Source organism: Panthera onca, chromosome D2 (assembly GCF_046562875.1).
Source record: "Panthera onca isolate mPanOnc1 chromosome D2, mPanOnc1 haplotype 2, whole genome shotgun sequence".
NCBI classification, from domain to species: Eukaryota; Metazoa; Chordata; class Mammalia; order Carnivora; family Felidae; genus Panthera; species Panthera onca.
Genome location: NC_138349.1, coordinates 33,403,410 through 33,431,323, shown reverse-complemented (window position 1 = coordinate 33,431,323; position 27,914 = coordinate 33,403,410). Strand labels below are relative to the sequence as shown.

General features: G+C 35.9%; 1 protein-coding gene across 5 annotated transcripts in view; it reads left to right on the top strand.

Moving 5' to 3' along the window:
* Window positions 1–27,914, top strand: part of TBC1D12 (TBC1 domain family member 12) — a 100,641-nt gene that overhangs the window by 20,087 nt on the left and 52,640 nt on the right. For 2 of the 5 annotated variants that reach the window (XR_013550533.2, XM_060641974.3), the window contains exon 2: window positions 15,344–15,467. The exons of 1 other annotated variant lie outside the window; for it this stretch is intronic. Coding sequence is in view for 1 of the 4 variants with exons in the window: in XM_060641974.3 (XP_060497957.1) it covers window positions 15,344–15,467 (124 nt within the window). In the remaining 3 variants the exon portion in view is untranslated. Of the gene's footprint in view, window positions 1–15,343; window positions 15,468–19,167; window positions 19,205–22,028; window positions 22,076–27,914 lie in introns of those variants that run through there. 2 more of the 5 variants (XM_078434612.1, XM_078434614.1) reach the window with 2 other exon arrangements.

The following is a 27,914-nucleotide window of genomic DNA, read 5'->3' as shown; positions in this document are numbered from 1 at the left end:
ATGTCTTAGGGTACTACATGGGGAATAGAGCGATGAAGATGTTCCTCATGAAGCATTTGATACATAGTGTAATTAGTATGTAACACAAAACAAAAAATATTTTTATAAGTTTTTCTTTCCCTTTAATTCTATTCTGTTTTGCTCTCTTCCTGCAGCAAAAGAATAAAAAGATTTCTATTAGTAAAATATTGCCCAAAACTTACATACTTTAAGATATAAGATAGGAACACCTGGCTGGCTCAGTTGGTAGAGCATGCGACTTTTGATCTTGGGGTCATAAGTTCAAGCCCCACATTGGGTGTAGAGATTACTTACAAAGAAATAAATAAGATATTTAAAAAAAGAAAAGAAATAAGACCTACAATAAGGTGACTTGCTGACATGAACACAGAAGAAAGAATAAAAATAGTTTATGTTTTTGAATTTTAAATGAATAACAAGAAACATTTTTGCAAGGTCTAGAATGGAAGAGAATAGGGATGGTTGTGAAGCTCTTACAGGTCTCTAGTGATGTGACTTTGGCGAGTGATTTTGTTGGTTTTCCTGGGGTGGTAGGGTAGCACATTGAATCCTTGGGTAATTTGATGACAGCTGTAGACAGCTAGCTACCCAAGAAAAATTTACATAAGCACATCGCTTACTTCAGGTTATACACAGAGGGGCACCTGGGTGGCTCATTTGGTTAAGCACCCAACTCTTGATTTTGGCTCAGGTCTTGATGTCATGGTTTGTGAGATCACGCCCCATGTCGGGCTCTGCAATGACAGAGCTGCTTGGAATTCTCCCCCTATCTCTCTGCCCCTCCCCTGCTCTCTCTCTCTCTCTCTCTCTCTCTCTCTCTCAAAAGAAACTTAAAAAAAAAAAAACAATAAAAAACAAATTATGCATACTAAGAAGACTTGTGGACCTCCTCTAACTCATTCATGTAGGGTCATTGTGATGAAGAACTTTTGACCTACTTACTCTCTAAAGTCCCTAACAGCTCTAAAATACTTAAAAAAAAAAAATTATAATCTTCACTTTCAGCCTTAAAATTCTGTGTGGGATTTTTTTTTTTTTTTGACAGAGTAAATAATAGTGAATTCTTTTCTTTTTTTGATCGTTCTGATCTCTGAAAATATGTAGGTTAGTCTAGCAGTGTATATTAAATAAAAATTCTGTATTTTTTGATTTATACAATTTGTAATAACAAAGACAATATCCAGAAACAGCCTGAAAAAGAAAATTCTTGGAATTAAAAAAAGCCTTAGTTATCTGGCAGAAAAAGTACTTTTTTTTTTTTGCATATAGTCAGCTGAAAGTCTTTTTCAAGTGAAAAATGATTGAGGTTTAGAAAGAATGTAAGTAATCTTCATGCCAGATCTTTAATCCAAAATACTCAAGGGTAGCCAAAGTACTGAATTTTAAAGAGACAGTACTACTTCTTCTTTGAATTAATTATGCAGTCAACTGTGGCATTCCATGATCACTAGATAATGTTTTCTTTTTGGCCTTTTATTATGCTTCAGGGAAAGTTAAGTACAAAGTCCAGGAAGTTGATGTGTTTTCAGCAGTCTAGCTTCTACTGAGACAGAGTTGGAATATAAGGTCAGGATTTCTAGTTGTTGTTGCTCTTGTTGTTGTTTTCTTTTTATTTTTTTAACAGATTTTATTCTTTTGATTAAAGTTGGATTCCTGTTTGGAAAAGCATTCTAACCCCTTTTTATGTACAATTCCATTTAAGTGATGATTAGAATTTAATCTAAAAAATTAAAATAGTCCTATAGATGTAAGTGTTAGGCAAAACAGTCACTTTTTTTTTTTCCTGGAGCTGACATTGTGGGCAATAAGAAGATCGAGGACTTAGGTGTTCTCAGTTTTCTATAGTGTCAAATTCCATCGTCCCAGAAGCTGTGGGATTTACATGGTTTTGTCTTGGGTATATAAGTGGGTTTGGCAGTTCTTGAAGACTGAAGCCCTGAAGATTTTGCTACTTTAGAAATCGTGGTGTAAGTTTGCCCCTTAAAAAGGCTAGCTTTATCCTTTAATAAGGTGTAGCAGGCAAGGAGTCTGATTGTTTTATCATATGTTATTCTTTTTGTGTGATAAAAGAAATCTTGGAAACATGAAGTACACAGGTATGTGAAGCAAATATTAATAAGTATTAATACACAGGAGTCATTCACCAACCTTTATTATGAAAGCCATGGAGAGAGAAGAGCAGACCTTTTTTTCTCTTTCTCTTCTAAAACCCACATCAGTTTTTTTCTTGGTGTGTCTCTTTCTTTTTTATGTTTTCAGCAATATGGAAACCCTGAACTGCTATTTCTCAACTGGTACTATTTCTTAACTGATGCAACAGATTTTCTCATTTTCTTTTTGCTAAAAAGAGCAGGCACAAATTTAGAGGAGAGAATGGAAAATAGTGTGTTTGTGTGTGTGTGTGTGTGTGTGTGTGTGTGTGTGTAGACAGTTGTGTGTGTGAACATAGTGTTGATTGGGGATAAGATGTCACAGACTGAAAAAAAAAACAAAAAAAAACCAACAAAAAACCCACCCCAAACAGAAAACACATAGTTTTCTAGTGTATCTGAATAACACGTGATATTTCTAGTATGTCTGAAACAATAAGATACTTTCAGATTATAAAAACTTGACTGTCAGAATTTGGGGAGAACCAGTAAATAGCATCTCTTTATCATACTGTCTGAGTTTGGAATCAGTAGGAAAAAGAAAACACAGGACACAGACAAATGGGACCTAAAAACATCAGCTTTATGCTGATGTAATTTGTACTGAACGACGACGTGTCTTTGGCTGCAGTGTGCCTCCTAATACTTCACCTGATGGAATACTCCAGCTGGTCACTAGCACTGCAGGCCTTTCCTTTGAGGGTCAGAGGCAGAGAGGTCACTAGCACTGCAGGCCTTTCCTTTGAGGGTCAGAGGCAGGAAGCTACAGAGGAAACTTAACGTCGTGTTAGGAAAGCAGAACAAACTATCTTTGCTGTTAGCAATGTCTTTCACCAAAATTTAACCCTGCAGGTGGAAGAGTTACATAAGGGGGCAGAAAGAAGCCAGGAGTGTCCCTCCCCTTCCATCTCTCCCCTGAAACATGAAGAATACAAAATAGGAGTGACCTTTTCCTCCCAACACTGCCATATAAATATCATTCATACAGTCAACCTCTATCTCTGGAATCCAGAGAGGAGAATTGTCCTCTTTTTTTTTGCGTATGTGTGTGTACTTGAACACATTTGGTTTGTTTTGCTAAGAATCTTCAGTATTGATTTTAATTTAAGAAATTTGAATATGTTGGGGGATAGGAAAAAAGGGAACTGTGCACGCGCGCGCGCACGTGTGTGTGTGTGTGTGTGTGTTTAGTTTGAAAAGGTGGTGAGGAGGAACGTAGTCCCACACATTTGTATGCATTGAGACCTCAACTTCACCAGTCCCCTAGTAGTGGATTGGGGGACTATGGATGGGGCATAAGAAGAATGACAGCATATGACATATTATTTGGACTATTAATGTACCTTTTCATTATGTTTTCCCTTAGGATTTAATAAAGTGGTATTCTTTTCCTAGACTAACCAGTAGAGCCCATTTGATCTGTAATGTGTTGTTGTTTTTTTTAAACGTTTATTTTATTTTTTTGAGACAGAGAGAGACAGAGCATGAACGGGGGAGGGTCAGAGAGAGGGAGACACAGAATCTGAAACAGGCTCCAGGCTCTGAGCTGTCAGCACAGAGCCCAACGCGGGGCTCGAACTCCGGGACCATGAGATCATGACCTGAGCTGAAGTCGGCCACTTAACCGAATGAGCCACCCAGGCGCCCCTGATCTGTAATGTTTTAATACAATTTCATGTATTTGTAACAGTTTCTTAAAATTACTTTTCATTGCAAATGTATGCCTTTTATTTACAGTTTTTGTAGCAGGGGATAACCTGAAAACCTAATCCAAAATTTCTTAGTGGCATAAGAAATTAATGTGGAACATTATCTGGTGGCCTTTCTTAGCAATTGGATACCTGTTGGCTCATCTTTCTTTTACAGAAATTTCTTATAGTAACCAGTGTTTATTGGATATGTAAACTTTGATTTGTTTTTATGATTTAATGAAAATTTAAACTTCATGCTGAACTTACTTTCATTGTAATATTATACCAGAATATATATTAAGCCAGGCTTTCTGTTGTGGAGGCTATAAATTTATTTTGCTTTTTTCCTTTTTTATCTTTTCCAGTCATATCAAGATTCTTCAGAAACTACATCCATAGAAAGGCCTACTGTTGTTTAAGAATTTAATATTCCTTGACTTTAATTTTGGAAGTCTAAAATATCCTTGTAAATTAATTTCACATGTAAACACACAACACATCTTAACAGATTTTTTTGTGATGCAGGATACTTTCTAATGGTCTTTACAGAAAGATTCATGTATATTTGGCATTTTGGCCGTGATTTATAAAGAGTTACAGAGTTCTAATGCATAATATTAGTATGTATAGACTAGTTTTTCATATGAGAATGTGTTTGGTAGCGATTACGATACATTAATCGTAGGTACAAGTATAGAGACATGACCACCCCCAAGGGCTCTCTGTAAATCTCTGCGCTTGGAGAATTTTCTGGTCTGTGGTTATTACCCTCCTTTGGTAGAGCTACATCTTCACGTGAGGTTGTGGTCTCCTCATTCTGTTGCTCTGTCTGCATTCTCAGCCAGATCACATTATTTGAAGCTATTTTTTACTGCATTTGAAAAAATGCACAACCCCTTCTATTTTATGTTAGCCTGCTTTAATTATAAATGTAATTCTGCATTTCTAGTATAGAGAATGAAATGCTGTTTTTTTTTTCCCTTCATAAAGCTACCTTGTTTATGCATTGTGAGGAGAGAAGCGATTTATGGGTTTTTAGATTTGAAACAAGATTGTAGTGAAAGAAAGATCTGACACTTGACACTGGACAGTGATTAGAGTTGGTGGTAGTTGTAAAAGAACAAACAAAATTTGTTGTTCATTGTATACTTCTTTCCCCCCACAAGAGCTAATTGTTAGCATGAAGTCTTGTGATCCAGTAACTATGTCAGTCTAATGATTGAGACAAAATTATATATATACGTGAATTGACCTTAAGACAAGTACTGGGGTACCTGGGTGGCTCAGTTGGTTAAGTGTCCGACTTTAGCTCAGGTCATGATCTCGCAGTTTGTGAGTTCAAGCCCCGCGTTGGGCTCTGTGCTTACAGCTCAGAGCCTGGAGCCTGCTTTGGATCCTGTGTCTCCCTAGCTCTCTGCTCCTCTCCTGTTCACGCGCTCTCTCTCAAAAATAAATAAACATAAAAAGAAACTAAAAGAAAGAGGAGTACTTAAAATCTGAAATGTTTATCAGCTTCATCCCAAATAAGTGTACCTAAGTTTATGGAAAAAGTGGATGCCCAACACCATGCAGGAAAAGGCTAGTTTTATAGCTCCCCAAATGGTAGATTCAGAACATGCAGTCTTTTAACTGTTTTAGTTAGCACTCTCCAGTTACCAGGGAGTTCCAATCAAGATATTAGGTTTACATAACTTAATAAAAACTAGTATTTTTTTGACATATATGGAAGAAAATATGTAACAGATGCATGAATTATGATGCCCAGTGTACATTGGTGAACCCTTTGCCCAGTCTCAGAAATAGAACATTATCAATACTGTTGAAAATATTCCTATGACTGTCTTACTATCCTGTTCACCTCTAAGAGGTAACAACTAACCTGAACTCATTTGGCAATATAAGCAACAGTTTTTGCCACAACATTTTTCTTATTATTTTACTATATAGATTTTTAGCTTCAGAAAAATGGTATACTGCCTATACTCTTCTGCATCTTGCTTTTTTGTTGCTTTTTTACTTTTACTTTTTGTTTATTTATTTTGAGAGACAGAGAAAGAAAGAGAGACTGAGAGAGCACGAGCAGGGGAGGGGCCGAGAGAGAGGGAGAGAGAGAATCTCAAGGAGGCTCTGTGCTGACAGAGCTGGGTCTCCCAGAACTGCAAGATCATGACCTGAGCTGAAATCAAGAGTTGGACGATTGACTGACTGAGCCACCAGATGCCCCTTGTTTGTTTGTTTGTTTGTTTGTTTGTTTGTTTAAACTTAGCATTGTTTTTAAATGTTTATTTATTGATGAAAGAGCGTGTGAGTGGGAAAGAGGCAGAGAGAAGGGGAGATAGAGAATCCCAAGCAGGCTCTGCACTGACAGGCTGGCAGGCCCTGCGGGTCTCGAACTCATTAACTGTGAGATCATGATCTGAGCCAAAATCACAAGCTAGACACACTCAACTGACTGAGCCAGTGAGGCGCCCCTTAGTTTGCTAATATTTTGTTTAGGATTTTTCCTCTATGTTCATGAGTTAGATTGGTCTGTTATTTTACTCTCTTAAGCTGTTCTTGCCTGGTTTTGTTACTGATTTCATATTGGCCTTACCTATATGATTAAGGATTTTTCTCTCTTTCAAGTCTCTAACGCAGTTTATACGATATTGGTATAATCTGTATCCTGAAAATTTGGTAGAACTCTCATGTAAAACTTCCATGCCTGATTTTTGGGGGGAGAAATTTTAACTTTTCAGTTTTTTGAGTGAATTTGAAACTATTGATATTTTCTCTTTTTCCCAAGTCTGTTTTGATAAGTTATATTTTTGCATAATTCTGTCCATTTTGAGAAATGTTCTCAATTATTGGCAAGGAGTTGTTTACAAATTTCCTTCCCTTTAAAAATTTTGCTGCATCTTCTCATTACTCCTAATTTATTTATTTCTATTCTTTTTCGCATAAATCTGTTTTTTGCATAAATTTGTCTGTTTTACTAAACCTGACACAAGACCAACTTTTGGCAGTATTAGTCCTCTATATTTGATTGTTAGTTAAATAGTCTTTTAATTAACAGCTTTGTTGAGGTATAGTTTACATACCATAAAATTCACTCATAAGAGTACAATTCAGTGTTATTAAATTTATATAGTTGTACAGCCATCAGCAAAATCTAGTTGCAGAGCATTTCTATCACACCAGAGATCCTTTGTATCCATTTACAGTCAATTCCTATTCCCACCCCCAGGCAACCACTAATCTACTTTGTCCCTATAGAGTAGCCTTTTTTGCAAAGTTCATATAAATAGAACTATACATGTGGTCTGATACATCTGACTTCTTTCATTGAGCATGTTTTTTAGTTCATCCATGTTGTAGCGTGTATCAATTGTCTCATTCCTTTTTATTGCTGAATAGTATTTCATTGCATGAATGTACACATTTTGTTTTATACATTTAGTAGTTGCTGGATATTTAGCTTGTCTTCACATTTTGGCTATTAGGAATAATACTGCTATTAACATATCTGGGCAAGCCTTTGTTTGGACCTGTGTTTCATTTATCTTGGGTATACATCTAGAAGTAGAATTGTTGGGTTTTATGGTAACTTTATGTTTTACTTATAAAAGAAACTGCCAAATTGGTTTCCAAAATGGCTGCACTGCTAAACATTCCTACCAGCAGTGTTTTCCAAGCTGTTGCACCATTTTACATGTCCATCCGTTCCAGTTTTTTCACATCCTTTTAAACTTGTTATTATTTCTTTTTTGTTGTTGTTTTTAAATAATAGCCATTCTTAGTGGGTGTGATTGGTAGCTAATTGTGGTTTATGATTTGCTCCTTCCTCATACTAGACTATGGACCATTGTTTGTGGTATTCACATATACTCCTTTTTATTGGTAGTAATGTCCCACTTTTATTTCTGCTTTTAGTGATTTGAATCTTGCCTTTTTTTTCCCTTAGTCATCTAGCTAAAGGTTTGTCAATTTGTTGGTCTTTTCAACAAGAGCTTTTAAAATTTTTCTCTTTTCTATTCTCTATTTCATTTATACCCACTTTAATCTTTATTATTTATTTCCTTATGCCAGCTTTGGGTTTAATTTGCTCTTCTTTTTGTGGTTTCTTCATGAGTGTAGTTAAGTAATTGATAAGAGATGGTTCTTTTTAAATTTTTTTTATTTTTTATTTTTTTATTTTTGGGTGGGGAGGATTAGGAGGGCAAGAGAAGGAGAATCTTAAGTAGGCTGCATGCTCAGCATGGAGCTGGACTTGGGGCTCTATCTCATGACCCTGGGATCATGACCTGAGCCGAAATCAAAAGTTGGACACTCAACTGACTGAGCCACTCAGGAACCCTGTGTGTTGTTTTTGTTTTTGTTTTGTTAATTTTTAAAAAAATGTTTATTTTTGAGAGAGACAGAATGAGAGTGGGTTAGGGGCAGAGAGAGAGGGAGACACCGAATCTGAAGCAGGCTCCAGGCTCTGAGCTGTCAGAACAGAGTCCCAACACTGAGCCTGAACTCACGAACTGTGAGACCATGACCTTAGCTGAAGTTGGATGCTCAACCAACTGAGCCACCCAGGTGCCCCCGGTTCTTTTTTAATGTATGTGTTTACTGTAAATTTCTCCCTTAGCCGTATCACATAAGCTTGGGTATGTTGTTTGTTTCAGTTCATCTCAAGGTGTTTTCTAATTAACCTTGTGATTTTATTTTCTTTGACCTACTAGTCATTTAAGACTGTTTTGTTTAATTCCCACATATTTGGGAATTTTCCAGTTTGTTTTCTGTTATTGATTTCTGGTCTCATTGTGGTTGGAAAAGATACTTTGCACGATTTCAATCTTTTTAAGCTTATTAAGACTTGTGGGTTAACATACATTTCATTCTAGAAGATGTCCTATGTGCCCTTGAAGAATGTGTATTTGACTGTTTGGGTGGAGTGTGCTGTGTATGCCTTTTAGGTTAATTGATTTATAATGTTTTAGTCTTTTCCTTTTTGATCTGTCTGGTTTGTTTTATGTATTATTGAAAGTAGGCTATTGATATATCCAGTTATTACTCTAGAACTGTCTATTTCTCTGTTCAATGTTGTCAATTTTTGCTTCACATATTTTAGGGCTCTTGTTAGGTGAATATATAGTTATATATAGTTATAGTTATATCTTGGGGTGTCTGGATGGCTCAGTTGGTTAAGCGTCCGACTTTGGCTCAGGTAATGATCTCGCGGTTCATGAGTTCAAGCTCTGCCTAGGCTCTGTGCTGACAGCTCAGAGCCTGGAGCCTGCTTCAGATTCTGTGTCTCCCTCTCTCTCTGCCCCTCCCCCACTCATGCTCTGTCTGGCTGTCTCTCTTTCTCTGAAAAATAAACATAAGAAAATAATAATATAGGGGCACCTGGGTGGCTCAGTCAGTTAAGCGTCTGACTTTAGCTCAGGCATGATCTCGAGGTTTATGAGTTCGAGCCCCGCATTGGGCTCTTGTGCTGATGGCTGAAGCCTGAAGCTTACTTCTGATTCTGTGTCTCCCTCTCTCTGCTCCTCCCCTGCTCGTACTCTGTGTCTCTCTCTCAAAAATTAATAAACATTAAAAATAATAATAGTAAAATAATGGTTATATCTTCTTACTGGATTAAGTATTTTTTCAACATATAACATTCTCCTTTGTCTCTAGTAACCTTTTTTGACTTAATGACCATTTTGCCTGACAGTAATGTAGCCAGTCCAGCCCTTTCTTGGTTATTATGTGCTTTCAATATAATTTTCAATTCTTTTATTTTCAACTTCTTTGTGTTTTTTTTAAATGTAAAGTGAGTCTCTTGCTGTCAACTGGACTTCAGTTTTAAAAATAGTCTTTTAAAAATAAATAAAAAATAAAAATAAAAAGTAGTCTCTAAGACACATATGGATAGTTTTTAACTCAGTCTGCCAATATCTCTCCTTTGGAGGGTTTAATCGACTTAGATTTAAAATAATTGTTGGTGAGGAAGGATTTACATCTGCCATTTAGCTATTTGTTTTCAGTATGTCTTTTATGGTTTTTGTTCATCAATTCCTCCGTTACCCCTTTTTGGCATTTAGTTGAATTTTTGTAGTAGACTATTTTGATTCCCTTTTTTCCTTTTCTGTATATTTTTAAGTTTAGTGGTAACTTTAGGGATTACACATAACATCTTAAAACAACTTATTTTCAATAATATCAAGTTAGTCTCATTAATATACATACACACTGCTACTACATCTGTGTCCTTCCTTCTTTATATTGCTATTGTCAGAAAGTACATTTACATTGTGTGTCCGTTAACATAAATTTATAAATACTGTTTTATATATTTGCCTTTTGAATTACATAGGAAAAAAAGTAGTGTTATAAACCAAAAATACAATAATACTGGCTTCGACGTTTACCTACGTAGCTAATTTTACAAATACTTTGTATTTCTTCTCATGGCTTCAGGTTGTTCTCTAGCTATTTTTCATTTCAGCCTGAAGAGTTTCCTTTTGCATATAATCTGTTGGTAATGAGCTCCTTCAACTTTTGTTCATCTAGAAATGTCTTCATTTCTCTTTCATTCTTGAATGATGGATTTGCCACATAGAATTTTTGGTTGCTAGTTTTTTGTTTTTTTTTTTCTTTTAGAATTTTAAATGTTATCCCATTACTTTTTGGCCCCCAGGGTTTCTGATGAGAAATCAGTTGTTAATCTTATTGAAGATCCCTTCTTTGTGTTATCTGCTTCTCTCTTGGTGCTTTTAAAATTTTCTCTTTGCCTTTGGATTTTAGCAGTACGACTATAATTTGTCTCAATGTGTATCTCCTTGAGTTTTTTCTGCTTGAAGTTTGTTGAGCTTGGTTGTGTACATTCATGTCTTTCATCATATTTGAGACATTTTTAGCCTTTATTTCTTAAACAGTTTTTTCTGCCCCTCTGTTTTTCTCTTCTCCTTCTGGGACTCTTATGGTATGTGTGTATGTGTTTACATTTGATAATGTCCCATAGGTTACTCAGGGACTGCTCTTTGTTATTCTTTCTCTCTCTCTCTCTCTGTCTTTTTTTTTTTTTTTTTTTTTTTTTTTTTTGAGGGCACAAGTGAGCAAGGGACAGAGAGGGAGAGTGAGAGAAAGGGAGAGAATCCCATGGAACCTGAAGCAGAGCTCAAGCTCCTCTGAAGTGGGGCTTGAGCTCACCCAAGGCAGGGCTCGAACTCAAGAACTATGAGATCATGGACTGAGCCACCCAGGGACTTGTCTTCTTTTCTTTTTTAAGTTCTTTTATTTTTGAAAGAGAGAGAGCATGAGTGAGCACACATGGGCAGAGGAGGAGCAGAGAGAAAGGGAGAGAGAGAATCCTAAGCAGGCTCCATGCTGTCAGTGTGGAGCCGGATGCGGGGCTCAATCCCATGAACCATGAGATCACAACCTGAACCAAAACCAAGAGTTGAATGCTTAACTGACTAAGCCACCCAAGCACCCCAACACCGGATAATTTCAATTGTCTTATCTTTCCTTCCCATTTGTTCATTCTTTCTTCTGCTTGCCATAATCTGATGTTGAACTCCACTGTGAAACTTTTCATTTTAGTTATACAAATTTTCAGCTCCAGAATTTGTTTGGTTCTTTTTTATAATACTTTTTCCTTATTAATATTCTTAATTTGTTCATACATTCCCCCACCCCACCCCCATTTCTTTGTGGTTTCCTTTAGCTTCTTGGGTATATTTAAGACAGTTAATTTAACATCTTTGAGTAGTAATTCCACTTTCTGGACTTTCTCTGGTATGTTTGTTACCAGATCCTCTCTTTTCTGTAAATGGCTCTCTCTTTGTGTGTATTGTAATTTTTTGTTGAGAGCTGGACATTTTGATTATTGTAATGTAATTCTATAAATCTGTTACTCTTCAATGATTGCTGATTTTGCTTGTTGAGTGGTAGAGTCATCCAGTTATGATATTTCTAAACTATTTTGCTAAGTGTATAATCCTTTTTGTGTGTGGTCACAAATTTCTGTTCTTATTATGTCTGCAGTCAGTTGGTAGCCTGACAAAGATGTATTCCTTAAATATCTGGCTCAAAAACAGGGACAAAGAGAGTTTAATCTGTTTTAATGTTCCAGTGGACACCACCAGTAAAAGGTACTGCAAGATGATTGAAACTGATACAGCTGTCTGTGCTGGTTCCTCAGGGTTCTGTCAGTCCAACCAAATTCATGACCCCATATTTTAGAAGGCCATGATTCCAGCTATTCCTCCTGACACCAGTCAATCACTTCAGAATGATGGGCTCCTAATCCTCATTACTGTGGGAGGGAGGGGCTGAGAAATTGAGGAAGGTGGTTGGTTTACCCATGCTGTTCACTTAGGAAAGATCAGCACCCTCTTCCTTCATGTACTTCCCTGTTTGTTACAAGTGTTTGATAAGGTTCTAAAGTAGTTGATTACAATTGCTCTTTCTAGCTCAGTTTTTACTTTGGGGAGGTACTGACCTCTGGGTCTTCCCCTTCCTCCATTTTGCAACAGTGATGCTTTTGAAGTGCAAATCTAATTTAAATTTGTTTTAAATTTGATTAAGGCCAATTTATTTTTTTAAATGTTTATTTATTTTGAGAGAGGGGGAGAGCATGAGCAGTGGAGACAGAGAGAGGAAGACAGAATCCCAAGCAGGCTCTGCGCTGACAGTACAGACGTGGGACTTGATCTCATGAACCTTGAAATCATGACCTGAATCAGAAATCAACAGTCAGACAACTAAGCCACCCAGGTTCCCCTGTTTTTATTTTATGTATAATGACTTTGTCATATTCAGTAATTTTTTGCATAAACCATGGTGACAAAGATTTTCTCCTGTTCTTTAGCATGGCTGTATGACAAACTTTTGGAGTGTAGGCAGGCCACATAAGGGCTGGTAGGGGGAGCATAGCATGGCTTGGTGAGAACCGGCCAGGGAGTACAGGTGAGTTGTGTGGGGCTTACCAAGGGAATTGGTATATCACTGCCCCCAGGAAGTCTTTGGGGTGCTAGTTTACACATTAAGAAAGCTGCGGGAAAGCCATTTTCAGGCTGAGTTTGTCGATGCCGTAGGTTTGCTGAGGGACTACATGTTCTGGGCACATGACTGAGCAGAGTTCTCCTGGATGTCCTCACACCCATAGCACTGACCTACTCTGCAGCAGCTGGAAACCATAAGAGAGCCTCTTTCTCATGCAGCATCTCTTCAGTGCCCTCTATCAAGAACACTTAACAGTTTCACATTTATTTTGAAGGAGAAATGCTCATTCAAATTCAGTCTGTTACTACACATGAGATGTCAAATATTTAAAATTTTTTTTAACATTTATTCGTTTTTTGATAGAGACAGAGTGTGAGTGGGGGAGGGGTAGAGAGAGAGGGAGATACAGAATCCGAAGCAGGCTCCAGACTCTGAACTGACAGCACAGAGCCCGATGCGGGGCTCGAACTCATGGACCATGAGATCATGACCTGAGTTGAAGTCAGACACTTAACCGACTGAGCCAGCCAGGTGCCCCAAGATATCAAATATTTAAATTAATAGGCCATCCTTTGAGGCTTGAAATTGTATGTTATAAATATACCACTCCTCCAACCTAGATCTTATTTTTTTTTACGTTTATTTTTGAGAGAAAAAAGCATGAGTGGGGGAGGAGCAGAAGGAGAGGCAGAGAGAATCCCAAGCAGGCTGCACACTGTCAATGTGGAGCCTAATGCTGGGCTCGAACCCACAAACCATGAGATCATGACTTGAGCCAAAGTCAAATGTTCAACTGTCTGAGCCACCCAGACACCCCTCCAACCTAGATCTTAAGTGGAAAATTGAATCACTCAATATTGTCCCTGAGATGAAACTTCCAGAGTACCCTAAGTAGAAATTACTCTACATTTTTGTCAGTTCACCTCCATGGCACACCCAAGAAAATGAGAGTGTCTCTTTAACTTATTATGGATTAATTACCCTACATTCTTTTGTAGGAGCTCATTTTTACCTTTCTAAACTTGAAGAATAGCTTTAACATTATGCTTTAAAATCTAAACTTCTTCTTATTACAAGATTGTTTTTTAAATAACATATATGATGGTTTGTACATAAACCAAGTTATTTAGGACTTCAGATAATCTAACTATTACTGTATGTAAATTAAAATTTTTCTTAATGACTATTTATATCACAGCTTATAAAAAGGGTTCCTATTCAGTTGGATTCATCAGTACCTTTCTGAGGGTGCCCTGGTCATGCTTTATTGATGGATACATATATTAAATATCAGTCCTGCTTACATGTACAAAATATACTTAATTTGGTTGGTAAGTACCTGGAGATAGATAAAAATTTGATCCTTGTGCAGGTTTTCTTTAGACTTAAGTGAGAGATACACTTTCTTCCTTGGCTGTATATTGACTCTTTGGCAATAAGCTTCCTAATACGTACCTGCCATAAGAAAACAATTTATATAAACCTGTATTATAGCAGTGGAGGATCATTAGATGACCTTTTATTGCAACAATAACAAATTGTTACTGAAAATAATTAGTATTTTCCCAACAATCTGTTTACAGTTTCTCTTTAACTTTTTTTTTTCTCAAATTCTTGACTTTTATTGTCAAGTACACATACAATTCTAGTATTCTTTGTAGTTGACTCAAAGCAGATGTTTCCATTTTATTTAAAGTTGTCATTTTCTACAGTTCCCAATTTGTTTATCTAGTATTTTTGTTGATGATTTTTCTAATATTTCTTTATAAGTCAGGTATTCTTAATTCAGCTTATTAGTCTAATAGTAGTGTAAGTAGTAGAGATACAGTAAAACCTTTGTTTACAAGCATAATTCATTCTGGAAACATGCTTGTAATCTAAAGCACTTGTATATCGATGTGAATTGCAAGAACCATTGGCTCAGTGGTGATCATGTGACATTCGACGTCACATACCACTCCTGTTGCAAGCCATCGCTCATTTATCAAGTTAAAATTTATTAGAAATGTTTGCTTGTCTTGTGGAACACTTGTAGAACAAGTTACTTGCAATCCAAGGTTTTATGGTAATTTCATTTGGGGTGCCTGGCTGGCTCAGTCAACCGAGCAGGCAATCAAGAGATCTCAGGATTGTGAGTTTGAGCCCTGCATTGGATGTAGAGATTACTTAAAAATAGAAAATCTTAAAAAAAATTTTTTTTCATTTAAAAGTATTTTGTATTTGTCTTGGGAATAAATATACTTCAAAAAAATTATTAAAGGGTGCCTGGGTGACTCAGTTGGTTAAGCGTGACATCAGCTCAGGTCATGATCTTGCAGTTAGGGAGTTTGAGCCCTGCATTTGGCTGTGTGCTGACAGCTCAGAGCCTGGAGCCTGCTTTAGATTCTGTGTCTCCCTCTCTCTCTGCCCTTTCCCCCCACCCCCTCAAAAATAAACATTAAAAAAAATAAAAAAAAAAAACATTAAGTAGTACCCTGGTTACAAAAAACACAATTCATGTAACTTTTTCTGTTTCAGAAATCTTTTTCCAAAAAGGACAAAGGAACTCAAATCAGTTGTCCATAGTGCTCCTGGTTGGAAATTATTTGGTAAAGTCCCTCCCAGAGAGAATCTTCAGAAAACTTCCAAAATCATTCAACAGGTAAGTACTAATATTGCCATGCGGTTTGTCTTAGCTTTTCAAGTATTTTTTTCTTGATAATCATATTACACTTTCATTCATATTTTCCTACATATAAAATTTGAGGATTTTTGGCTATTTGTAGTAACCTTAAATCTTTTTACAAAACATGCACATATTTTCAGTTATGTTTTATGGTACAGTGATTTTTTTTTTCCTACTTATTCCTTGGATAGCTTTTTGGTTTTTTGTTTTGTTTTTCTTCTTAGCTAAGCACTCTTACCACATATTCTGACTTCTAATTGAACATTGTGGTGTTTGCCAGTGGCACAGATTTTATGGATATAGGGAGATGTCAATTGATAAAACCATAGAAAGCAAAAACTGAGTAGATTTTGAGGTTGAACTTTGTCTTTGGTCACTTTTCTGGTGTTCTACCTAAACCAAGGACTTTGTGAAATAAGTGGGTGTGTAATCTATTTCTAGTAATTTAGTAGCCAGTTCTTCTAATAGCTGTACTAATATCCGTATTCTGAAGTTCTTAAGAATTTCAGATCTCAGGCTTCTGGGTGGCTCAGTCACTTAAGCATCCAACTCTTGGTCTCAGCTCAGGTCTTGACCTCAGGGTGGTAAGTTCAAACCTGCTGTTGGGCTTCACGCTGGCCATGAAGCCTACTTAAAAAAAAAAAAAAAAAAGAATTTCAGATCTAATTTGTCTCCTGAACTAGTGTTTCATTAGTATTAGGAGATCAGTGAGGCTGGAAAGCAGTGAGACTGGATCAGTTGCAGACATTTTTAAGTTCCTAGAAGTTGTTGCTCAGAAGACGATATGTACGTAATACATTTCCTGTTTCCTCTTTCAGATTCAACACAACCAGTATGTATAAAAATTATTACATTAAGACAATAATCATCATTCAAATTGGAAAAAATATCTTCCATTAAGGATTTAATAGTATTCCTTTTATTGCTCAAAGAAAAACTGGTTTCCCAAGTAATATAAGAAAATAATTTTTAGATCTTTACAAACATTTGTTATAGTTAATTTTATTTACAGTTAAAATACTGACTAGTTTATATAGCTGCTGGGACTTGAAACTGTAGTTTGTGTTTTCCAAGCTGTGAGCCCAAGCACCCCATGTGCTGCAGCTTAGGACTCCGTGATTACTCTACATCTGTTGGATACAGTGCAGACTGTTAGCTTGAGATTGTACACAATTTCAACATTAAATGGCATCATATCTTTGTGAATCTGGTTTTTCTAAGACTGCTGTAATGAAAATCAGATACTGGGCAAAAATCAGTGTTTAACAGGAAATGAGCGTGATCATGTCCAATCTGATTTCAAAGTTTGTGAAATGATACGGTGCACAACAAGCATACATTTCCAATTAGTAATTAATTGTGGTTATTTAAGAATGAAAACCTTTTTTCCTTTAATTTATGTGTATTGTGTTTTCAAATGGCTACAAAGTGTTAAGACATAAATCCTTATTAAATTGTTAGACATACCTAGAATGATTTAAGTATTTCTGTTGGTTTAGGGGGAGCCATGAAAAAATTAATGGTACACTAAGAGCACTGTTAACCAAGAAAGTTTGGAAATCTTTGCTATCTCGACATCTTAAATTTTAACTTTTTGTTAGGTCTGAAAGTAACTTCTCTTGTCTAGAGTTTTCCAGAAGACCAAGTTCGCCCTCTAGAGGCAAAACAGTGGTCTTGCTATTGAAGGTTTGTATTTTTTTTTTTTTTTTTAATTTTTTTTTTTTTCAACGTTTATTTTATTTTTTGGGACAGAGAGAGACAGAGCATGAACGGGGGAGGGACAGAGAGAGAGGGAGACACAGAATCGGAAACAGGCTCCAGGCTCTGAGCCATCAGCCCAGAGCCTGACGCGGGGCTCGAACTCACGGACCGTGAGATCGTGACCTGGCTGAAGTCGGACGCTTAACCGACTGCGCCACCCAGGCGCCCCGAAGGTTTGTATTTTTGACTTTATGGTAGTTTACCTTAAATATGCATGTGCATACTTTTATCTTCATGTACGCAAACATTCTGCGATAGGTCTCTAAATAAATTACTGGTTGAATAATTATCTGTTTACTTATATGTTGTATACTTTTAGTCAGCTATTTTCATTTTGGAAAGCTAAGGTGTCATATTCTGTCTTTTTCATATATATTCTGTGAAAATTTGATGAGTGGTTAGGAAAAGAACAACTTTTCATATGGGAAGAGGGAGTGGAGTTGAAATGCAGTTGCTCTCCTCTCTAGTCCTTTGTCTGGCTTTTTACAGATGCTAGTTGCTCCTTTTAATTTTTGACCTTTCCAGCGATGAGTAGGTACTATTGTGTATTTTGGTACTTTTTTCATGGTTGGTTGTTTTCTGGGAGGTATGGTGGGTCATGAAGTCTTTGTTCTTCATAATAAGAAAAATATGTGTCCACCCTCAAAATATGTGTCTCCCATGTGATTGAACCTGTTTCTGCCTCTCCCTTTTTGCTTTCTCTTTCTCTCTTTCTCTGTATGTCCTTTACTCCCCATTTGTCTGAGTTTGCTATCCTCTTCCCTGCAGTTGTCGTTTTCAAGGTGGGCATGATTTTCTTTATTGGTAACAGCACATTTATAACTTTGTGTCTCTGTTCCTGCTTGAAAACGTGTTTTCTCAGCCGTGACTTTTAAACTCTGTAAAACATGAATATAAAAATATATTTGAGACCCTTTACCATGTACTCCTTTTGAATGGATATTATATGTTTGGAGCCAGAAATCAAAAATGAAGATATCAGTAAAGCCATGAAGAATGTTAGGACACATCTTTCATGTTTTAAGGTAGGGCCTTATGCTATTCAGGCTGTAGAAAATGAAGGTAGCTAGTAATTGCAGTGTAAAAGTGCCTGCAAAAGTGAGTCAATGCTAAAAATTCAAAGGAAAAATACATTCCTTTGGGCTTTTTAAGCATTCCTTACTTGCTTTTTGAATGTGGCAAAATAGTAAGATTTATTGGGAGATTAAAATAGTAGTATTTCATAGTATATATATATTTTTAAAGCAGATATTCAGAAGGGAGTTGCTGTATTCTTGAGTATGAATGTTATTGGGCCAGAATTTTCTTTCTGGTAGAAAGACATCTATAAGATTATAAAGAAACTATATAGAAAAAGTAAAGGTTTGATTTACAAACTTTTTTCTTCCTTAATAATTACACATGATTACATTCTTTATAAAACATAAATCATTATAGGAAGATATGTTTCATTTCACTTTCCCTTCACATTTTTAGGCCTTTTAAAATTCTTTTTTTGTATGGAAGCACATATAATTATTTTTGTGTGTATATATTTATATATATATATATATGGTGTTATATATATTTTTATAACTCATTTCAAGAATAGAATGTCACTATATATATAATTTTTTTGCCTTATTTAACTTCATATGTTTTGCACCTACAGCTTTTCAGAGATACATGAACTTCATAAGTGAAAGATATTTGTAGATTAAGTATTTTTTTTAAATTTTATTCTTCTAGTAAATTTATTAAAGGTCTGATCAATTTTAGTGCTTTTCCTGTTAACATAAAGCAACATAAAAATCATTTTAGGATACTAGCAAAGTCAAACTGACCCAAGTTTGGCATTTAACTTGAATCAATTCCCAAATCACATGAATATTCATAATATTATTTTATGAGGATTATCACATGTGTTCTCTTGTAGGTGTGAAATTCCTGCTTGTGGCCTTTTGAACCTGTTGGTGAGCCATGTTAAAAATTGCATCTATTAATTATAAATAGTATTTCAGTTATATTGTGATTCAATTGACCTGTTTTTGGTTTTCCTAAATTAATAGGCCAAAGTTGGAATATAGCTACATAGCTTGTCTTATGACCTCCAAACTGCAAGTAAGAATGATTACAAATGAGCCATGTTATGTATAATTGTAACATGATTGCATAGTAGATTGAATATACCCCATTTATGTCAAACTGACACTATTTTAGTAGAAAGTGACCTTTTGTTGCTAGACACTTTTATATTGGCATCTTTAAGGAGAAAATAAGATTGTAGTATTTAGATGATGATTCTAGTTTTTCATCACTTATGTCTTTTTCTGAGTGAAGTTTTAGTTGGATGGTTGAATCACTTTTATATAACTTTTGACAGGTCAGGGAAAAAGGTTTTAAGACACTAACGGATTTCTTAATCTGAGCATCTGAAAGTCTAAAAGAATAGGTTACTCTCCTCAGTTCAACCTTTGCCTTTGAAACGTTTTACTGCAGGAACAATAACATTATGGAAAGGACTAGAATATGTGAGCTTTGTGAGCAGTACTTAAATATATAACATTGTGAAAGTGTTAGAGCTTAAAATCTGGTTAATAATTTTATTGGTGTGTATAGCATTAGAATATTTGAAAACAATTTGTTGGGTTTAATTATGCTTAAACATAGATACCTTTGGTGTATAATTTGAGTAGTTCATAAAGTACCTATCTCCTTTGTGGTTAAATTGTAGAGGAACTGGACTATATGCAGAATTTATTTTTGAAAAATCCTTAAAATTGTTACACCCTTGTGTTTTATTTTCACCTTTATTTACCTAATGTAATGTCACCTTGAGAAGGTAGTGAATAACTACCTTTCCAGCTGCATATATTCTTTATTTTATAGTTAATGATAAATTATTAGGTCTTTTTTATGTGTGAATAAATTGATTTTATAAAAGCTAATTTGTATGGTCTGAAAATTGAGAGAGGAATTCATAATAGCTCAGCCTCTGCTTCTTGGAGAGGAGAAAAGCATAAGCCCTAAGAGAGAAGCTTATGTTAGTTAAAGAAAATTAAAAGAATAAAAGCAGTAAGTTCTCACAAATTGAATAGGGTAGGATTTGGGGAAAATTTTTTTTCTATTATCAGAGAAATAGACTTGGGAAGAGGTTACAGTCTGTAAATACTGACTACCTGTTATTTGATTCCAGAAGTACAGTTTGAACATCAAAGTTATATTAAAAGTTATACTCATTCTGTCTTTATGTCAGAATTGTATATTATGTTAGGCATCAAATTAGACTAAACAAAATTGTGCTAATAACTACCAAAATAAAGTTTACTGAGGCATTCCTGTATGCAAAAGGGCAATGAAATGTATTACCCCAAGGTTTCATTTAAGCTTGAATTATGGGGCAGATTTTATTTCTGCTAATTCACAGCTTCTGGAATAAAATTTAGAATCAGCAAAGGCATAATAATTGGCTTTATCCTCTTTACTGCATGCATGATGGTTTCCCTAGCTCTTGGATCAAGTTGTTGTGTGAGAGAGCCTCTTTATCTTGGGTGCACATGTAGAGATGTCCACATGGGGAGTTACTTCCATTTCTAAAGCATTATTTTGGCTGTCTATAAACTGTTCACAGCATACTGAAACATGAGGGCTTATTTGGCGATGCAGTTTTAACATTAACTCCTTTAGGAGAGGTGTTCTCACTGTCTACTGAAACTCAAAGTCAAATCAGTTTATGTGTCAGGCTGTTTTGGTTTTCATGTTGTCTTTGGAAGAGAAGCTCCTATTTTATTCTTTCTTCTCCCCGGTTCCAGTATTTTTCTTCTTTAAGAAGCTATTCAGAGACTCCTGCCACCCTCCCTTTGAACCCATAGTCTGATCTTTTCTCACATTTCCATCCTAGTACACCTTCCTTCTGGTAGAACCCTTTAGCTACAGAGCCCAAGTCATTAGAGTGTAGCAGAATACTATTCTGCTGCCAGCTCTCACCATGTGACCTCATGTTAGCAAACTCTAAGCATTTTCTCTAGCAGAAATTGAAGAACAAAATTCTTGAACTGGTTCTAGATTCTTCTCTGAAATTGGCTTTTATTTCAATACATATATAATTTATTTGACTTACATTGACTGTGTATAATACAATAGGTATGGTTTAGGCTCTTGGGATAGAAGTAAATATGAGTCCTAGCCTTTAAATTATTCCAGTATAACTGTGGGGGTGGGAGGAGGCAAAGCTTCCTCTGTAATTTTAATGATGTTGAGTGCTGTAGTAGAGTTGTGAACAAAGTATGAAGAGTATATATGAAAGAGTAATTAATTTTGCTCAGGGATGACCTAGGAATTGTGTTCTGAAGTGTAGTAGGTAGACAAGATGGGGAAAGCCATTCTAGAAAGAGGAAATTGAATGAGCAAGCAGGAATGCACAAGACTTGTTAATAGGCTAGTATATCCAGGATATAGGGTAGATTGTGAAAGGTGATTAGCCACAAGATTAGAGAGTTGGGTTTTATCCAAAATAATTTTAAATAAGGTACTGAGACATCAAACTCATATATTAGGAAAGTAATTCTGGAGGCATTATAGAAGCTAAATTAGAAAAGAGTGAGTTGGCAAACAAGGGCTTTAAGATTTATTTTAATAGTCTATGATTCTGGTTCCTAAATACAGTGGATTACCTAGAGAATGTACCAAGAATATAGCCCCATACATTGAGTTCCTAATGTCAGATTTGTGTTTTTCATTTCTTGTGTTTCTGGTTGGTTCCTTTTCAAATCTGCTATATCACTTTTTACAGTTTACAGTTCCCTGCTGAAATTTCAAGCTTGGCCTTTATCTCCTTAAACATAGTAAGTATAGTTGTTTCATAGCCTGTGTCTGATAACTCCAGTGTCTGGAAATTCTATAGGTCTGTTTGTATTGAAAATCATTTCTGCTAGTTTTTGTCAGATGCTGTTTTATCTCTGTGTGTGCCTAGTTACCTTTGCTTGGGTCCTGGATATAATATTTGAAACACTGTATGTAAAAAACAATTTGAAGGCTAAGGTGGTATCATCCTTGAGAGATTTGAATTTATGTCTCTCAAGTACCTGATGGCACTAGCTATTTAGTTTTTTCATTCATCAAGACGAGGCAGAGTTCTGATGTAGTCTGTTTTGGACATTTTTCTTACTGAGTTGAAAAAGTTTTTTGATTGTTAAACCAACTTATTCCTGGGATAAACTCCCAATTAGCCACAGTTGTTACCCATTTGGTGTATTGCTGGGTTTGGTTTACATATGTATTTCTTAAATTGATAAACTACTTTTTGAATAGTTTTGGATTCATAGCAAAATTGAGCAGAAAGTACAGAGAGTTCCTATATATGTCCGGTCCAGACACGTGCACAACCTCTCCCTCTGTTGACATCCTGTACCACAGTGTGGTACATTTGTTACATTCAGTGACTCTACACTGACCCATCATAATCACCCAAAGTTATAGTTTACATTAGGGTGTACTCTTGGTGTTGTATGTTCTATGGGTTTTGACAGATGTATAATGACATTATAGTAGCATATGGAATATTTTCACTGCCCTAAATCCTCTCTGCTCTGCCTGTTCATCCTAACCAGCACCCCAACCCCTTGGCAACCAATTATCTTTTTATTGTCTCCATAGTTTTCCTTTTCCAGAATGTCGTATGATTGGCATCATTCAGTATGCAGCCTTTTCAGTTTGGCTTCTGTCACTTAGCAATATGCATTTTAGTTTCCTTCATGTCTTTTCATTGCTCAGTAGCTCATTTCTTTTTAGTGCTGAATAATACTCAGTTGTGTGCATGTGCCATAGTTCATTTATCTATTGTCTGGATGTACCATAGTTTGTTTACTTACTGAAGGACATTTGGGTTGCTCCCAAATTTTGGCAGTAATGAATAAAGCTGCTGTAAAACATCCATGAGCAGGTTTTTTCTTTTTCTTTTTTTTTTTTTTAATGGGTATAAGTTTTCATTTCATTTGGGTAAATGCCAAGGATTCCTTCCGATTGCTGGATCAATATGGTAAGAGTTATGTTTAGTTTTGTAATAAACAGCCAAACTGTCTTCCAAAGTGGTTATACCATTTTGCATTCCCATCAGCAGTGAGTAAGAGTTCCTGTTGCTCCACATCCTTACCAGCATTTGGTGTTGTCGGTGTTTTGGATTTTGACCATTCTAGTAGGTGTGCGGTGGTATCTTACTGTTATTTTAACTTGCAGTTCTCTATTAGCATGTGAGATGGAACATCTTTTCTTATGTTTACTTGTTATCTGTATATCTTCTTTAGTGAGGTATCTCTTGAGATCTTTTGCCATTTTTTAATTTGGTTGTTCATTTTATAACAATAAGAACAACTCAATAGACAAATTTTAAGAGTTTTTTGTTTATTTTGGCTAAATATGCTGTTCTTTATCAGAGGTATCTTTTGCAAGTATTTCCTGCCAGTTTGTGGCTTGTCTTCTCATTCTCTTACATCATCTTTTACAGAGCAAAAGTTTTTCATTTTAATAAAGCTTGCTTCTCAATGATTTCTTTCATGGATTGTGCTTTTGGTGTTATAGCAAAAAAAAATCATTACCATGACTAAAGTCATTTACATTTTCTTCTGCCTTCTAGGGAGTTTTATAACTTTTTGTTTTACATTTATGTCAAGTTACTTTTTGTGAATAGTGTAAGGTCTATGTCGAGATTCATTTCATTTTTTTGCATGTGGATATCCAGTTATTCACTGTTTGTTAAGAAGACTTTGATTGTGTTGCCTGTGCTCCTTTATCAAAGATTAGTCGACTATTTTTGTGGGACAATTTCTAGACTGTTTCTTCTGTCTCATTGATCTGTCTCTCTTGTCAATACCACACTATCTTGATTATTGTCGCTTTCTTGTAAGTCTTGAAGGCAGGTAGTATGAGTCTTCCAACTGTATTCTTCTTCATTACTGAGTTTGCGATTCTGGGTCTTTTGCCTCTACATATAAACCTCAGAGTCACTTTGTTAATATCCACAAAATAACTTGCCAGGATTTTCAGTGAGATCGTGTTCAATCTGTAAATTTGGGAAGAATTGACATCTTGGCAATACTGACTCTTCCTAACTATAAACATGGCATATCTCCCCATTTACTTAGTTCTTCTTTGATATCTTTCATCAGAGTTTTGTAATTTTCCCCATGTACATCTTGTACATATTTTATTAGATTTATACCTAAGTATTTCATTTCCTTGGATACTAATGTGTTTATGTGTTTTAATTTTTAAATTCCATTTTTTTATTGCTAGAACATAGGGAAGCAATTGACTTTCATTGTATCCTACAACCTTGCTATAATCTCTTGTTAGTTCTAGGCATTGTCTATTCTTTCAGATTTTCTACAATGATGATCTTTTAAAAATTTCATTAGTGGTTTCCCTAGAGTTTGCAATATGATTTTATTTCCTGCTAGTCCAAGTTCATTTTCAAGGAACACATACTATTTCACAAATAGTGCCAAGTACTTTATCATATAATCAAATCCTTCTCCTTCTATCCTTTGTATCCTTGCTGTAATTCATTTCATTTATATATGAGCATATATACTTAAAGATGTATGTGTATATACACACACAAATATACATATTTATAAATACAGATGTAATTGGATATGTCATTATTTTGAACAAGCTGTTATCTGTTAGATCAGTTAAGAATAATAAAAATAATAAATTTTTATAGTATTTTTTAATGTTTATTTTTAAGAGAGAGAGACACACAGAGCACAATGGGGGGAGTGGCAGTGAGAGAGGGAGACACAGAATCCGAAGCAGGCTCCAGGCTCTGAGCTGTCAGCACAGAGCCCAACGTGGGGCTCGAACCCGTCAACCATGAGATTACAACCTGAGCCAAAGTCAAACGCTTAACCGCAACTGAGCCATCCAGACACCCCTAAAAATAATAATTTTGATTTTACCATTATATATTCCTTCCTGATGCTCTTCCTTTCTTTGTATACAAACAAGTTTCTGATCTATATCATTTTCCTCCTCTCTAAAGAGCATCTTTTAACATTTCTTGCAAGACAGAGCTTATTGATAACAAATTCCTTTAATTTTTGTTTGAAAAAGTCTTTATGTCTCTATTTCTTTAATTTCCTTTTGAAAGATCATTTAGCAGAATACAAAATTTAGGTCGTTGCATTTTTTGTTCCAACACTTTAAATATTTCTTTCTTCTTGCATGATTTCTAAGAAGTCGAATGTAATTCTTTCCTTCTTTATAGGGAAAGAGGCTCCTCCCCCCACCCCCCCAGTGATTCTTTAAAGATTTTTTCTTTATGTTTGGTTTTCTGTTGTTTAAATATGATCTGCCTATGTATAGTTTCTTAGGCATTTATTCTGCTTGGTGATCTGTAGTTTGGTGTTGACATTAATTTGGGGAAATTCCTAGTTATCATTGTTTCAAATATTGCTTCTCCTTTTTTCTCTTCTCTCTTCTTTTGATATTCCCATTATACATATATTATATACTTTTTGTAGTTGTTCTGTAGTCCTTGGATATTCTGTTGAGTTTGTTTTTTCCAGTCTTTGTTTTTTTGTTTTTGTTTTTGGTTTTTTGTCAGTTTTGGAGGTTTCTATTAAGATATCCTCAGGCCCCGGGGCATTTGGGTGGCTCAGTCGGTTGAGCATCCGACTTTGGCTCAGGTCATGATTTCATAGTTTGTGAGTTCAAGCCCTGTATCGGGCTCTGTGCTGACAACTCAGAGCCTGGAGCTTGCTGCTTCAGATAATGTGTCTCCCTCTCTCTCTGTCCCTCCCCTGCTCGTGCTCTGTCTCTCTCTCTCTCAAAAATAAATAAACATAAAAAGCAAAATCCTCAAGCCCAGAGATTCTTTCCTCAGCTGAGTCCCATCTACTTATCAGCCTATTTAAAGCATTCTTCATTTCTGTTGTAGGGCTTTAAAAAATTTTTTTATCTCTAGCATTTCTTTTTCATTCTTTCTTAGAGTTTCCACTTCTCTTACATTGCCCATCTGTACTTGCATGTTGTCTACTTTTTTTCATTAATATCTTTACCATATTAATCATAGTATTTAAAAAGTCTTTGCCTACTGCCTCCAACATTCCTGCTATATCTGACTCTGGTTCTGATGCTGCCTCAGCTTCTTTAAATTGTTTTTTTGCCTTTTATTTTGCCTCATAATTTTTTGTTGCACAGTGGACACAATGTTCTGAGTAAGAGGAACTGTAGTAAATAGACCTTTAGTAATGTAATAGTAATATGGTTTGGGGAGGGAAAGTTCTATACTCTTAAGATTAATTAGTAGTCTTTTGGTGATCTGGTGTTTTTGGGTTGTGAACTTGACCAGTACGTCTTAGTATCTGTCCCTGCTTAGGTGAGAGAGGATGGCCAGAGTGGGCTGGAGTTGGGTGTTTCCTTTCCCTTAGGTAAGTTGGGCTGTGGTAAGATAGTTTCTCCTGAAAACAGACCTTGTTAAGGAAAACAGATGCTCTAAAGTATTTCAGAATAGTTCCTTTCCCCTGCTACTGCTAGAAGCCTGAGGGCATTTTTCTCTGATATTGACAGTGAGGACTTGGTAGAGTTCCTTTAGAGGTAAAACTCACAAAAGTATGTGAGATTGGGTCCTCTTGGAGTTTTAGTTCTTGCCCTGTCCACATTGAGCTTCCAGGAATTTTTCAATGATAGAATTATAGTTCATGTTTTCCAACCCTGGCATTTGTTCCCACAGAGGTTTTTGCTCATGGTTTTCTGTCACGTTTCTGTATATCCACCTATCTGTCTCCATATTTTGGTCACACTTTGCCCTGTGACCTGACTTCTCTGATGGCTCTAAGAAAAATCAATAATTTTTTTAGTTTGCTTGACTTTTTTATTTTTAGAATGGAGTGGCAGCTTCTAAGCCTCTTACATGCTGGACCAGAAACCACAAGTCAATTTGCTAATATTTTGTTATGGATTTTCATTTGAGATACTGGTTTATAATTTTTTTTTTTTATGTTTATTTTTGAGAGAGAGAGACAGAGCTGAAGTGGGGAAGGGGCAGAGAGAGAGAGACCTAGAATTCGAAGCGGGCTCCAGGCTCTGAGCTGTCAGTACAGAGCTGATGTGGGGCTCCAACCCACGAGCTGCAATATCATGACCTGAGCTGAAGTCAGATGCTTAACCAACTGAGCCCCCCCAGGTGCTCCTGTAATTTTCTTTTAACACCTTTGTTTGAATTTGGTTTTGGGATAATGCTGGCCATCATTGAATGCGTTGAGAATGATTTTCCCCCCTATTATGAAAGAATTTGTGCAGAACTGATGTTATTTCTTCCTTAAATGTTTGATAGAATTTGCCAGTGAAATTATCAAAGGCAAAGTTGCTCAACCTCAGTGCTATCGACATTTTAGGCCTTGTAATTGTTGTGGGGACTTCCCTCTGTAATGTAGGCTATTTACCACCATTCCAGTCTCTACCCACTAGATGCCAGTAGCCACACTCCACCCCACCTCCCAAGTCGTGGCAACCAGAAGTGTCTAAATGTTGCCAGTGTTTGCTGGGGGCCAAAGTCGACTCTAGTTGAGAACCACGTACATAAACCAAACATGAAGGTTTGTTGTTGTTGAATACATTTTTAGATACAAATTTATAGGGGCACCTGGGTGGCTCAGTCAGTTAAGTGGCCCATTCTTGATT